The sequence below is a fragment of the Toxorhynchites rutilus genome, chromosome 2, assembly GCF_029784135.1.
Source record: "Toxorhynchites rutilus septentrionalis strain SRP chromosome 2, ASM2978413v1, whole genome shotgun sequence".
NCBI classification, from domain to species: domain Eukaryota; kingdom Metazoa; phylum Arthropoda; class Insecta; order Diptera; family Culicidae; genus Toxorhynchites; species Toxorhynchites rutilus.
In genome coordinates, this window is record NC_073745.1 from 202669762 (window position 1) to 202685401 (window position 15640).

The 15640-nt window shown below is 37.0% G+C and overlaps 1 protein-coding gene across 1 annotated transcript in view; it reads right to left on the reverse strand.

Moving 5' to 3' along the window:
* The window catches only part of LOC129767463 (protein Jumonji), a 38193-nt gene extending 27727 nt beyond the window's left edge, over positions 1–10466 (reverse strand). Inside the window, exon 1 of the mRNA XM_055768392.1 lies at positions 9948–10466. Coding sequence (XP_055624367.1) covers positions 9948–10174 — 227 coding nt within the window. The 5' untranslated portion in view covers positions 10175–10466. The remainder of the gene's footprint in view (positions 1–9947) is intronic.
* Positions 10467–15640: the final 5174 nt, after the last annotated feature.

The window sequence follows — 15640 nt, forward strand, 5'->3', positions numbered from 1 at the left end:
GGGGATACTTCCGGGTCCATAGTAAAATTGGAGCTAAAATATTCATTAATTTCGTCGTTATTATTATTGAATTGATCAACATGTTGTTGATTTTGACATACATTAATATTTTTCAGTTTCTTCCACAAGTCCTTGCTAGAATGTGTCGAAGAAAGCTGATCAGATGTGTAAATAATTTTTGCTGTGTTAACTAAGTGGGTAACTCTGTTTCGAAGGCGCTTGAATTGATTTCCGTTATAAACAGATCTATCTGAGATCCACAAGTGATACGCAATGTTTCATTCCAGAATAACATGCCCGATTTCATTGGTAAACCAAGGATTCCTTTTAGCTTGTGTTTCTCTTATTGGAACAAAAGAATTGAACAGGTTTAGTAGATTCTCATTGAGAAAATTCACAGCCAGATCAGCATCAGTAATGCTGTAAAGATATGCCCAGTTAATCCTCTCAAAAGCATTCATAAGATGCACCAGATTCAAATTACGATAATCGCGGAAAGTATGGATAGGATTCACGTGAGATCGACTTATGTTTATAGATGAAAATAAAACATCATGTCTTGAAAATCCTGGTGCAGAGACCTGATTTAAATTCATAACGAATCTGGATTATTCGTTAAAAACATGTCAATTAACGAACTGTTATGCTAGCTCACTCGCCTCTGTGTTTTCATTCTATTCTATTTTTGGTTTCGCCTCTAGCCCTGAGAAGGGCCTCTTGTGGAAAGAAACTGTTTTCCATACTCCTCCTTCACCTGACAAGAGAACTATCCTCTTCCGCTCGACGCTCTGCGGCAACCATGTTGCGTCGATGACCACCAAACGAGAAGTGGTGTGGCTTCGAATCGCGGATGGCTTATTTAAACCAAATATGTTGAAAACGTGCAGAAACAAATGTCAGTTGCTCGTTATTGACAGCTCTGTTCGGGAATGCACACAAATCGGCAGAACAGATGTATGGGAAAATGAGAATGCTTCGAATTTTCATTAATTTAAACTGTTTAGGGATTAGTGGATTGTACTGTATAGTATATCAATGGAATCTTAGAGAATTTCCGATTCCATTGGTGTGCAAAGTATCAGAATTTGTTCGCTGTGAAAATAGTTAAAAACGTTAACTTTATTTCACAAAAAACGTGACCTGTTTTCTGAATTAGCACCCTTGAGGCTCAGTTTAAAAGTACGTTTTAGGAAAATATATTCCGGTCTGCACAACGACAAGCGAGTACAAAAGTACTCAACACCAAAAAAGACGGGTGGGTAATGTCGGGGACATAACTGGAGTGACGTAGGACTATACAAAGGGGACAGCTTTTGTTAATTATATATTTTAAATATATTGTTTTATTTTCTTCTCCTACGTGAATACCTACCTATCTACCTGAAAAATGGATTAGTTTACTGTTTACTCTTTATGAATATGTTGATGGTTCTGAAAAGAACCTTTGGTGTTGTGTTTTTGTTATCACTCGATATTCCCATCTTGTTCGGTTAAACCTTCCTGTTTAGCTATTGCGTTTGCCACTCGCCACAGCTTTCACAGTTGGAAAATTTCTTCCCATCCAGTTTGTGACATGTTGTTCAGTAAATTACATTTAATGCGACGTGCCGGAGAAACACTTTGCCACTTACTGAAACTAATTGTTGCCTTGATGAGCGCCGAACCGAAGCACTCCGACGGCCGAAACTCTATAATCGCTGTTAGGTATGCTGGTGCTCCGGCACCAATCCGTTCGGCTTAGTTACCCTTGCGGAGCAATCAGTGAATGCGACCAACAGGGAACTGGAGACCTGCACGGTTCGAGTGAGACTTTGCCTTTCCCTTAACTTGTTCACCTTTGTTACGTCCACGATACCGATGCCGTACAACCACACGGGTTTACGGTTTGAAAGAAAATAAGATATTTTTTGGGGGTCCGCGTGTTTTATACTCTAGCGGTACACACTCACAAGATAGAGACAAATCGGCAGACTCAGCCAGAGGGGCGAGTCCAACGAGACGAACGAATGAGCGTTAAAAGGGAGCGATGGCAAAAAAATACATTCATTACGATTTGTTCGCTCGTTGGTTTCACATGCAGGCTAAAAAGGGTCCTTTTCAGGATCAAAAAATAATCTTCAATCTAAAGAGTTTATTGTTTTGTTATCACTCGATATCCCCATCTTGTTCGGCTAAACCTTTCTGTTTAGCGATTGCGTTTGCCACTCGCCACAGCTTTCACAGTTGGAAAATTTCTTCCCATCCAGCTTGTGACATATTTTACAGTAAATTACATTCAATGGCACGTCGCAATACCACCACTCAGTGTCGGATTGGAGGTAATTTTAACCTGTAATTGAACATTTGCGATGACAGTGGTACAGTGTAGACTTTCAATGTGGGGTCATAATTTGGACCCCGAACTCTATGTTTACAAAAATGTCCAACTAAATATCTCGCATTACAGGTCCGTCCAATTAGCTAAATGTCGAGATAAGTGTAAATTACTGTACTTTCAATCTAGAAGAAATTTAAGAATTGGTGAAAATCAATAAGCTCAGAACAACTGCCAAATTCACATACTCATCAGATCCTGGCAAACAAATTATGAAAAAATCAATTTGTGTTTTATTATTATTTTGGATAATGTTTTAGAAAGCATTGAACTGTATTTCCTAAACTCTTTTTTGGAAGGTTTAATGGCCCTGAAAAGCGCCTTGTTTTATGGAATGGTTCCAATTTAGAAAACTTAGTACTCGTGGTTTTGAAAAAAACCATTTCGAACGCCCTCGATGCCGCCTTGTTCTGGATTTGCCACCAAAGCAGTTTGTATAAATAACAAACTTTTTTTCTTCTGCTACCTGATGCCGTTTGCGATTGTGTTTGCCACTCGCTGCAACTGCCTGTTGTCTTGATGTCCACCGAACCGAATGTGTTCTGTTCCGAATGCGGGTTTTCTTATCGTCGCGAGCAGCTTTGCCAGCTAACTCGATCACTTGGTCGGCGAAACTATATAACGCCAGCTAGGTGGACTGGTGCACTGGTACTAACGCGCTCGGCCTAACTACCCTTGCGGGGAACTCCAGATCAACACGGTTCGAGCGGGATTTTGCCTTTCCCTTCACTTTTCCTCCTTTACCATGTCCAGACATGGCTGCTTGGGTTGGTTTGTTGATGTGTTGTGATGCGAACCGATGTGGTGTACGGTTTGAATGAGAATGATCGTTACGGCAGCGGAGCGGGGATTTTTAAGCTGACTGGTTGGCTCGAGAATTACGCATGTGTGAGACTGCGACCAATGTTTCGTTAATTTTTTTCTTTTTCCTTTCCAATCGTGCTTCATTCTATTTCGCTGCTGCTCTGGTTGCCCGTTTTGGTCGGTACGATTTGAGGAGCACAAAACGGACCAATCAAAAATGGGCACATAGTGCATTTTAACAATGCTTGATATTTCACAATTATTCAATTATTTATCTCAAGAAAAATTAAATGTTATTCGTTATTATAGATGCGTAGATATATTTCCTATCAATTGATGCAAAAACTTTTGCGATCTATTGAGAAATGCTCGAGTTATAAGCGTTCCAAATCTTGCATTTTTTCCTACTTGTTCAGTGCCTAGATTTCCATTTCACCCCCTATATCTTCCGGTTAGACGTAGTCCTACGTCAAAATACCCCCGTCTTGCATGTATTTGCAAAGCGGATTGCCCCAGGCACATTCATTTTGAAGTCCGTGTTAGGGAAACACAGCTCAGTGGGGAAAAATACCCCCGACTTGCATGTTTTGACAAAGCGGATTTCCCCAGACACATTGATTTTGAAGTCCGTGTTAGGAAAACACAGCTCGGTGGGAACGAAAATACCCCCAACTTACATGTATATTTGCAGAGCGAATTTCCACAGGTACATCGATTTTTAAGTCTGTGTTGGGGAAACCGTAAATCGAGTCAATCAAAACTTGGCAGTTAGGGCATTTAGATAACGCTTGACATTTTACAGTTATTCAATTTTTCATCTCATGGAACATAATATTTTATTAATTGTGATAGACGCGTAGAAATATTTCCAATCAATAGTTGCAAGCAACATTCCGATCTGTTAAGAAATGTTCGTGTTAAAAGCATTTGAAATACGGTAGGGTTAGCACATAAATCGGCAGAACAAATGTATCGGAAAAAGAAAGTATTTTCAGTTTTCATGAATTTAGACCGTTTAGAGATTAGCGAACTGTAATGTATAGCATATCAAACAAATCTTAGAGAATTTCCGATTCGATTGGTATGCAAGTCATGAGAATTCGTTCACAGTGAAAATAGTTATTGACGTTAACTTTATTTCATAAAAACGTGATCGTTTTCTGATTTGCCACCCTTCACATCAACAAACCAACCCAAGCAGCCATGTCTGGACATGGCAAAGGAGGAAAAGTGAAGGGAAAGGCAAAATTCTGCTCGAATCGTGTTGGTCTGCAATTCCCCGTAGGTGTATTCGCCAATTGCTCCGCAAGGGTAGCTAGGCCGAGCGCGTTAGCATCAGTGCCCCAGTCGGCGTTATATAGTTTCGGCCGCCGAAGTGATCGAGTTAGCTGGTTAGCTGCTCGAGTTGGCTTGCAAAGCTGCTCACGACAATAAGAAAACCCGGCTACAGAACAGAGCACATTCGGTTCGGTGGCAACAACTAGTTTCAGCGAGTGGCAAACGCAATCGCAAACCGGCAGCAGGTAGAAGAAGGAAAAAGTTTGTTTATACAGACTGCTTTGGTGGCAAAACCAGCCACCGTAAAACACGGCGCTTTTCAGGGCCATTAAACCTTTTAAAGAAGAGTTATTAAAAGTTATTCACAATACCAAAGTGACATAATATGACATATAATATAAACTGATTTATTTTGTTCATGCTTGTTCTTGAACATATTGGTGGTTGGGGTCTTTTAAATTGATCATTCAGTTTTCACAAACCTATGCATGGTTCCCGAATTAAAAGTGGCTTCAAATTACAACACATTGTATGCAGGATGGCATTACTGAATTTTTTCGGTAGCAAGAATCGTTTTCTTTGGTTTATAACTGATGTTGAAAATTGACTGACGTTACATCTGCATTGTATAGAAACATAACTAAGGAGCAACATGATGAGCTATGTATTTCCTGCTGCTCTGTTCTTATTTTAAAGGACTTTAATCCGAAGGTCATCCGTCCCTGTATTTACTGTTGGTTTTTCAGAACGCTTCTAGCTCGTTTATTTCTCGACAGATCGTAGAGTTCGTCTCCAAAACCTCAGTTCTTTTTCATTTTTATTTACTTTGTTTGCGGAGACTACAAATCTTACAATTCATTCGTCTCCGAAACCACAGTTTAAGGTACGGTAATGTGCTCAATAGTGAAATATATGATAGTGAATGAGCTGATAACCACCTATGCATTCCCTATCACAGCCATCATTTTGATTGTACGATATGTGCATACGCCGAAAGATGCCCGTTGAACATTTAAGGCTTTATACTTAGCCTTCAGAAAAAAATAAAGAATCAAGTTTGTAAAAAAACGCAAAAACACAACACCAAAGCTTCTTTTCAGAACCCCCAACATGTTCATTAAGAGCAAACAGTAAACTAATCCATTTTTCAGGTAGAAAGGTAGGTATTCACGTAGGAGAAGAAAATAAAACTATATATTTAAAATATATATTTAGTATGAGTTGTCCCTTTTGTATATTCCTACGTCACTCCGGTTATGTCCCTGACATTACCCACCCGTCTTTTTCAAATATTTTTTCGGATATCACCATCGCAAGTGTAATATTTTTTATATATAATCAAATTTTATCATATAAAAGTAGAAGGGTTTGAGCCTAGGGCACAGACGGAAGTTTGACGTAGGACTATGATTGTTCAGAAAAGGTGTTTTTTTAATGTAATTCATTCAGTTTTAGAAATCTGTTAGCTTAACTATTTTGAAACTCCAAATTGTAGCCCTGAAAAGGGAGTTTGTTGTATGTAATCATAACCGTCAAACGATTTGTAATGAACAAAAAAGAAAGTAAGCTTCTGTCTAACTGAAAATGATTAATGAATATCAGTGTGACTCATAACAGGGTGGAATGGTAGATGAAGTATATGTTGAACGGTAAACAAAGTAAATTATATCGTCATTGATTACATTGAATATGAAGTTTGTGGGGAAGAAACAAAAAACAAGTTGAAAATACTTACGATTTCGTGATATTTTGAGGTAAAATACACACGAAATCATGAAGTTGCTTTATTTTTAACCCTTTCAATACGGCAGTGTGCTCCGCCGGAGTGCTACCGTTGTACGGAGCACTGCGCCGAAAAGTATGCACATCACGCTGGTGTGATTGATGTGCAGTATCACTTTAGTGTCGTCTAAAGACGACTCTTGTAGCGAAAAGGTTAATGGATAGCTATGGTATTGTGATTTTTTTCCATTGTCTTATTCTAAGGCATCGGGAAGAGTAGCTTTTTCGGCGAAATGTTTGTCTGCAGACTGTGACATTGGTTCTACTGCTCAATTGATATATCATTTCGCTCCATTTTTGTGATGGGATGTAATGCCGATTTCTATTAGTACTCGCGTGATAATTGCTGCCATCCTCTTAGTATTGATATCATTTTTCGCTGTACGATTGCCCATGTTGCCGCAGCCTGGACACTTGCTCAAGATGTTCATCACACCGTCATATACAGAAGTCATTCGCCAACTGGACTTATCTATCACAGGGCGTACTTTAACTGGGCTGCAAAGTAGTTATGTATCAATAGTAGATGTCATCTTCAAGTATTGCTTTTGCAGTCCAGTTAGCGAGTAAAATTCGATAATTGTATTGATTTTCTGACTCAATTAACAAACGATCACTGTATGGGTGACACTTTCCTCGTTGCTTTGATGAAATCTTGCATGAATGTTGAATAATGCATGAAATCTTTTATCTGATTATTTGATAATTGTTTGGTCTTGCTAATTTGTTTCATAGAACGAACTATTGCACACAATTTCTTGTTGCATACAACATTCATGGGAACGAAGTTGGGAGAAAGAATGCATAACACGTGATTTACCTCGCAAAACATGCCTCTTTTATTTGTTAAATTGCTCATTTGTTTATTATTTCCACTGTTCATGTCTCATGCGAAAAAATGCTGGATAAACTTGCTATATAATGGTATATATCATAACATATGTCGTGATAACGATTCTGCGTAATATGCATTTGAAAACTCTAAATGAACGTTACATTTTTCGTAGAGTGACCCCCCTATATAGAAATCGAAGACGTAGTCCTACGTGAATATTTTTCTATCATTACATATCCTAGAATCGATAACACTTTTTGTCGTTTTAAGTTAGGTTTTTTTTAAATTACTACAAGGCATGTTTGCGGATTCATAAAAATATAAGATTACACTTGATATGTCGATCCTATATAAGCTCAATGGTTTGAAAGTTAAAAACTAAAAAAACACATTAAACTCATGATTTCTTCCAAAAATTCTTAACTTTTCAACTATTGAGCCGATTTCAAAATCGACATATCAAATGAAATCGAATTCTTTATGAATCAACCTCAATCTGTCATTTAACAAACTCAGAAATATAGGACTACAGAAATTTTAATTATAAATCTTAAAAAAAATTTCCACTTCATTTTCCACAATTCGTTCTTTCAAAACAAATCTTTCGCAATTTCAAACCTCTCAGTTCACTGTCAAAATAATAGGTCGAAAAACGAAAAGCAGGAAAAATTGACAAATAATAAGGGGTAAATGATAAAGCAAAGGTAATCATGGATTTCTAATAACCATATTAGAAAAAAATATTTAAAAAACGCATTCCTTTTTTAATTTCTCTTACAAATTTTGATAAAATTGCACTGAACAGTTAACCCATTAGTGCACAGCGATTGAAATTTAATACGCAAAAATGCCCGTTTTCGAAAAACATGTTTTTGATGAAACTAAAGTGTTAAACGCATTTTAAATGATACCACATGACAATTTAAGAGTGTTTTTTTGTGTCAGTGTCATTTTATCTGTCATTTTTGTTGTTTTGTTGTGTATTGAAGCTTGCAAAGTTCGAGTTTCCCGCAAAAGTCGCAAAGTAAACATAACCTACACCTGGGCAGTAATGAGTTAATATAAGAGCAATATTAATATTTGAATAAACTTATGTAATTATGAACATTTTTATATAAACCTTCTCATCTTATCATTCTTCATTAAAGACCTTGCGCCAAAACAGCTAGAAATCGATACACTCTCAAATCAAGTATGCCTGAAAAAAGTTTATTCTTCATGTAAACAAGGATTGAAAATTTGGACACTTTTTAGTCAGTGAATTGTATGGAGTTCCACTGCTGTGGTTGAGTGCTTAACCTCTTCACGTATACCACACGTCGAACCACACTCGTGGCGATTCGAGATGGAAAATGGAAGGTGGGAAGATTTTTTAAATCTGTGACGTCACAGATTTTGTTTATGTATGTTACTTTTCTTATAATAGTCCAATCCATAGGAAAAGTGTTGTTACGAACTAGTTTTTTCCTAAATCAATGCTAGCGTTCAAAATCATAAGGGCCCGACATTTTAACAGAAACTAAAATTTCAGTATTTTTGAAGTGTTCCAGACTTAATTTTAATTCAATTTTACTTCTCGTTATGTCGACCAAAAACGTAAACGAACAAAGTCAGAGTCACACAATCTTTTGTTCCTTTGACGGATAAACATTTGACAGTGCATGGTAAATAAGGTTCATGTAAAATGAACTTGAAAAATAAATTTAATTGACTCCGTATGACTTAGATTGAGACGAAAAGTTTTCTGCTTGAGCCTTAGTTTTAGACGACTGAAGTTTTCAGCAACCTAATTGTGAAAAAAGTATTTCCAATTGCTGACAAAAGTCAAACTTCCATGAAGTTGCTCTAGAATCCAAACATAGTAGACATTAGAATACTATTTCTGAAATCAAAGAAAAAAGTAAACATTTTAGTTCGTGATATGTTGTTTTTTTTTGTTCAGAATTCGAAAAATATGATTTGGAAATCTGTAATTAGCTTCTGTACATCCTTTTTCAACGTTATTCGTTGACATATTCAATTTTATACCATTTGAGTAACTGACTGGTATGCCTGGTATGTGAACTTCCTATCTTCCTGGCTACTAACACAATCAAAGTTCAACACAACCAAAACCCGTGAATCCCACCTTCTATTCTTCATCTCGGTGGCGATTAGACTGTGTCAGAACGTACAACATCGAACCTCACTATCGATGTGAAATGAATACAAGCTTCAGGCGTATGATGATGCGGGACTGCTACGATCGTAAGTAAAATACACACATTCAGCAAAAAATCGGAACGACTCAATGTGCTCGTGTTTGGGCCCTGTTGTTGAAAAATAAATCGTATGACAAGGGGTTAAAATTCGAATTCGACATTTTTTGGTATCGGTGGTAAAAAGATGAAAAAGATAGATACTTGAACGGTTGTTTTCGCAATGCGTTCAATGATTGAGAGCTAATAGTGTGCATCCATTAACTCGATTTGTTTACATTTGTTACTTAGGACCTTTTCAAAAGTTACGCGAGAATTGTTTCTCATTCAATTATAACGTATTGAAAAATAATGTAATCATCAGATCATTTTTCTTGTTAAAATCTAATCTCAAGTTAATCAGATACTTCATAATTTAGCATTACTCAATGTTGTTGCTTCTATTAGAGACACTCACCTAAAGAATATTTGCCGACCACAAAAACAATAACAGGGTTACATGTCCAAAATATTGTTAATGACACATACAATTTTTTCACATCGATCATATTTTTTCTGAAGCAGAGCGGAATTCCGCAAATCCAATCCGAACAAAAAATAGGAAAATATTCATGATTCATAAGGCATAACACATTTCGAACACTCACCCCGCCTATGTACGGAAGCAGCTACCTACCTTTTTGGAACCTCCGGCGAGAGATCTCTATCGGGGGTTTCTCTTGCATTTGCCGAACTGGAAACTATCGCAAGGCTGTTTCCAGCACTATTGCCTCCTCGCAAAGTATTTCCGGAGGAAGAACCACCAGACGGGCTGTTGATGGTAGAGCCGCTTGCAGTATTCGCACCGACAGCCGCTACGGATCCAACTTTCCTTCGCCGCTTACCATCTTTCGATACAACCATTTTGATTTTTTCTTCCACAAGTAGAAAGAAATCGCCTGTCAGCAGCCGAATGGGCACTTTTCGTTTTCTAATTGCCCCCTCAATTTAAGCACTTGCGGGTCGAATTATATATCATTCACTTTCTTCCCACTTGGGTCACATTTTGGTGGCACTATTGTGGCCGGATTGGGATTGATACCCGGAAAAACATGCACTTTTTGATCAGCAAAATTTTTCTTTCTGCTCCGCGTAGGGACAATTTTTTATTTGCACGGTGAACGAGAGAGAGAGTGCAAATCATGTTTCTCTCTTCCACGGATAGCTTTTCAGTGCACTTCTCTCTTGGCATCAGATGAGAAACTGTCATAGTGGTTCGCAGCGATGATGCCGTCCTGATAGGGTCACCTTCTTGTTTATATCGAAAACCAAGATAAATATATCGGCTTCAAACATGCGATTTTTTTTGGAGTTAGCAAAATCATCCAAACATGGGACTGTCCACATACCACGTGGACAGAAAAAGCATGATTTTAGACACCCCCCTCCCCCTCCGTGGACAAGCGTGGACATTTCTTATACCCCTCCCCCTGTTGTCCACGTGGACATTCCTCCGGTTTTGAGGAAAAATCGAGAAATTATATTTTTTCGCTTAAATTTCATTTCAAGTTTGTTTCTATTTTCTATTCCATACGTTTATTGATAAAAATTATAGCCTTACCAATGGTAACGATTTGTCTTGAAATCTTCGATGTTTGTCAACATTGTCCGGGAGCTCATTATTTTCTTCCGAATTCCATTCACGTTATTTCCATATCCATTTGAAAATATCCTTTGTGAGCTTATTCTCAAGTTTTTTTTATTACAGCTGGCTGGCTGCTTGAGTTTTCAAAAAAATCATACAATGAAATCAACCACTTTGTTTCAAAACAGAATTTTCTCATCTAAACATCAATGACTTTCGCTTTTACAGGTTCGGTAGTGTCTGATGGCTATAATGAACCTAGTAAAACAAAACATCTGCAGTATCATCGTGATTGATGATTCCGTTGACCTACAACCCTTAATTGTTAAATCATGCTGAATATTGTCCTGAAAAATTCATGCCGATTCTAAGGAAAAAACCAAAAGCATATTTTTGTAGGCATACATCTTTTCGATCATAGATGCACCGTTTTTTTCCTGAATATTTCAGCATCCTTCATGCAACTTGAGAATTCCATCCTCTCAGAACTTATGCTATACAGTAAGTTGAAGTTCTTACAAGAATCTTAACAGTTAATAATCTGAAGATGCAATATCTGGTGTGTAAGGCGGGTGGAGTTTTAGAAGTGCCTTAGAAGCGTTCTGGATCGTTGATTTTCATACGTTAAGCTGCTAGCAGTACTTGTTGGAATTCATCGAAACTAGTTGCTTGGTAGAAGCTCACGATATAGATTTTCTTTAGTCCTACCAGACCCAGCCATAACTTTCTTCAAGCGAAAACCTGCTTCGGGGTTCCATTCACTTGCTAAGATTTTTTTTTAACTCAACATTCTTGTAAATGATTTGCCCTATACAATCCGCTACAAATATGTATTTTCGTCGCGTTTATGAAACGAATCGCAGATTGAGATAAGTCCCTTCAAGTGTTTTTCGGTGAAATAAACCCTTATTCCTGAATCCGGTCGGATTTGAAATTAGCACATTGTTGCGTTCTTTAAGAGGGTATTCTAGTCTAAAAATTTGAAAAAAAAACAATTTTTTTTCTTCATATTTCTCTAATTCACATTTAAGAATATACCATAGAAGAGACTTTTTGAAAATCTCATTATTTACCAAGTTATAGCCATTTTAATGATGCGATATCTTATCTAGTACGGCTATAACAATTAACTTCAAACGCGTTTTTCTCGAAATATGTTTTTCAAACTGGTTTACACGATATCTCAAGTTCTACTTATCCGATCTATGTATATATGAATACAATCTGTATGTATCTTTCTATCGCATGAACCTATAAAAAATCATAATTTCGTAACTTTACTATTTTAAAAAAATCAAGAAACTTAAAAAAAAAGTTTTTAACAGCATTTTTTTCCTTTAAATTTCCACCATTTTATCAAAAAACACATTTTTGACTTGTCCGAGGTTCATACGATAGTGGCATCATTACTGATTCAGAATCTGTTCAAATTTCCGCCATTTTATCAAAAAACACGTTTTTGACTTGTCCGAGGTTCATATGATAGTGGCATCTTTACTGATTCAGAATCTGTTCGATTTTTTTTGTTTCAGAGAACCAGAAGTGCTGGAATCTTGTACGCCTTGGCACAACTATTTTTTGAACCCCCTCACTCGATCAGCTTCTAATTATGGATATATATTTTTTCCGTTAAATTTTTGTTTTATTGATATAACAAATAGTGATATAATGGATGGTAAAAATATTCTTTGTTTTCCTTTTTCGGAGCTCGAACAAACGTCCGAAATTCGTGTCTCTATCCCCCTTAATCTGATCGAATCAAATCCTATCGGATTGTACAAATAATGCAACCTTGAAATGCAGAATGCAAAAGTTTATTTCGTTCGGATTGCGATTTGTCAAATCCGGTCGGGTTCCGTAATATGGGTTAATATGTAGTCCATGCATTGTTGCATGTTTGCATGTTTCATGCATGTTTTTCGTGATGTTTCGTTTCTGCGATTTCGGTGATTTTGGACATCTATAGTGAATCTACTAATTCATGTGCATGAAAGATTAATCTTTTCTTTTAATTAATCAGCAATAGCAGCATGAACTTTCAAGACAACTCAAAAAAAGCGTATTACATAAATTACCAGACATCAATGAAGAACAACATCATTGCAAGAAAAAGATCTCCAGAGATACGGCCCGTACACTCATGGAAGAATTTGTTTTTCGTTTCAATGTTCAGGAATCCTTGAGAGTTCTCGTAAACAAACCAAACAGTTTTGTCATCAAGAGCAAAAGCTGAATTCAACCCGCACTTAAGTCGTGATTTTTAATACTACACAAAATCCAACATTCTTTGTGTTATTGGGTGTCTCTATCCTGGAGGATTTAATGGCCCTCTATTACCGATTGGAATAAATTGGATCCTAGTTCATGTGCGTTACCTTCAGAATATACATTTCAGAAAAGAGGTTCAGTCATATGAAAAAATATGGATGTTTGACCGAGCAGCACTCTCAGGCAGTTCAGTATTTTGATTGATGAATACTGAGTACTCAGGGCGGGCGTGAAGTTAAAAAAATCGTGTAAATACAAAACAGATCTCATTCAATTTTGACTTCTAACTTGAATGTTCTACTTTAAAAAATACTTAACGTTTCCACATAGACAATATTAAAACCCCCTCCCCCCTCACCGTGGACAAGCGTGAACATTTTCGTAACCTCTACAAATAACAAAAATCAATCCCCTTTGTATCTGGTTTGGTCCCCCTTTGGCGTCCAGAACTTTTTGCAAGCGCCGTGTCGAGATTTCCAAACACTGTAGACGGAAGTGCCTCCCAGATTTCCGTAATCGTCGTTTTGAGTTCCGCTTTGTCCTCTGGATTTTTATTCTTCAGATGATTCTTTATTTCCCACCATATATACTCAATAGTGTTGAAGTCCGGTGATTGCGGAGGTGTTTTGAGTTGATTGGGACATTATAAAGCAGGTATTCCAGCACGATAAGGTCAGTTTGCTTCGGGTCATTATTCTGTTGAAAGTAGTAATCACGAGGAAGACTCAATTTCAGAACGGGAGACTGGAGGTTACGTTTCAGGAAGATCAATTAAGCCATTTTGTCCATCGCCGAATCGATAAACTCCATGGTTCCAGATCCAGAAGCCGCTAATGTACCATACATCATCTGACTACCGCTAATGCTGAACCTGGAGCACCGATACTGGTTTTCTCCACACCATCTGTCTTCCATCCGATTCCAAGAGATTGGTTTTCGGCTTTTCCGTATAAAAGACCTTGTTCCAGAACTCCTTAGGTCTGTTCACACATGGACTAGCAAACTATAGTCGTTTTTTCATATTCACCTTTGAGATGAAATAATTTTCACGGCCAATACGACCTCTCGGATTGTTCCTGTATGCTGCTCTCCGGACAGTATCTGCGCTGACAGGTGTTCCAATGATGCCGGCCACTTCAGTAGTCAATTTAGGAATGTTTGTTATAGGGTTCTTTCGCTATGTTCGCATAATTACTCGTTCATCATTAGCAGACAGGATACGTTTGTGTCTTCTACTCGGGAGATTTTCCATGGTTCCTTCGTATTTCCACTTGTTTATGATTTTATTTGCTGTAAAGTGAGTTCTTCCAACTATATCTGCTATTTCTTGCAATTTATTTCCACGACAGTTCATATTTATTATCATTGTACGTGTAACAATATTTATTTATTTCCTCTAACTTGCCATTTTAATAAAAAAAAATGCAAACATCAATAAAAAATAAAAACCAACACTGCCCAAGTAATGTTTAAGTGTTGACACCAATCACTAATGAAAAAAGTACGCTAATTCGCAAAGAAACTTACTTACAAGACTAATTTGTTCGGAGAAATTTAAGGTGTACACTCAATTTTGCTATGCCTTGGTTTTCAATTTTTTATATACAATATATAATAAACAATTAGCAGAAAAGAGTATTAAATATGCATCAAAAGAATCAATGTATTCAAAATATTTCATACCAAATAAATGGAAAGTATCGTCAAGTAGCATTTGTATACTCAATTTTGGGATAGACTGTATATGTAACTGAAAAAAATACTTCTTTTATTCATTCTATATCTTTCTGCAAATATTATGCTACGAAGATGCTATAATATTACTAGCATCATTTTTATTAGTACTTAAATGAGATTTCTTATGCCAAAGAACACGTCTTGAATCTATGCTGAGTGAAAAGTTCTAGCATATCCGTAACCACAGTGTAAATCGGAAGACGTTTCATTGACGAAAATTCTCCCGGAAATCGAACCCGAACTCCTGGCATGATAGTGAGTGACGCTAACCAGTCGGTCACGGAAGCATTTTTTCTTCTTATTATTATTCCTATTTTTTAGATGACATATCACATTCCTTGAGAAACATCACCATCGTAACATAGTATAACTTACGTCATTTTTTTGTACTTAGTTGAGAGTTTTATGCCAAATAACGATACATTTAATGACTTTATGGCAAGCTCGAGCATGCATGTGCACCAGTATAAGTCGAGACAACTTTATCTGATGGAAAAACCTCCTATCAGAACGGAAACCGAACTCAAAGCTATCATCAAGTGGAGTCCTCATTTTGAAAGGCTACGAGAGATTTACGAGAAAAACAAGCATCAGATCTACCAAAACTTTCAACTAGAGAGTTGATCAATATTATAGTTATTTTTTTGTAATGGAATAAAATAACGAACGCAAGTTGTGCGTTAGCCATGCGATCGTGTTATGTACACAGCCCTTCTATGTATTTGCAAATAAAGCTAAGG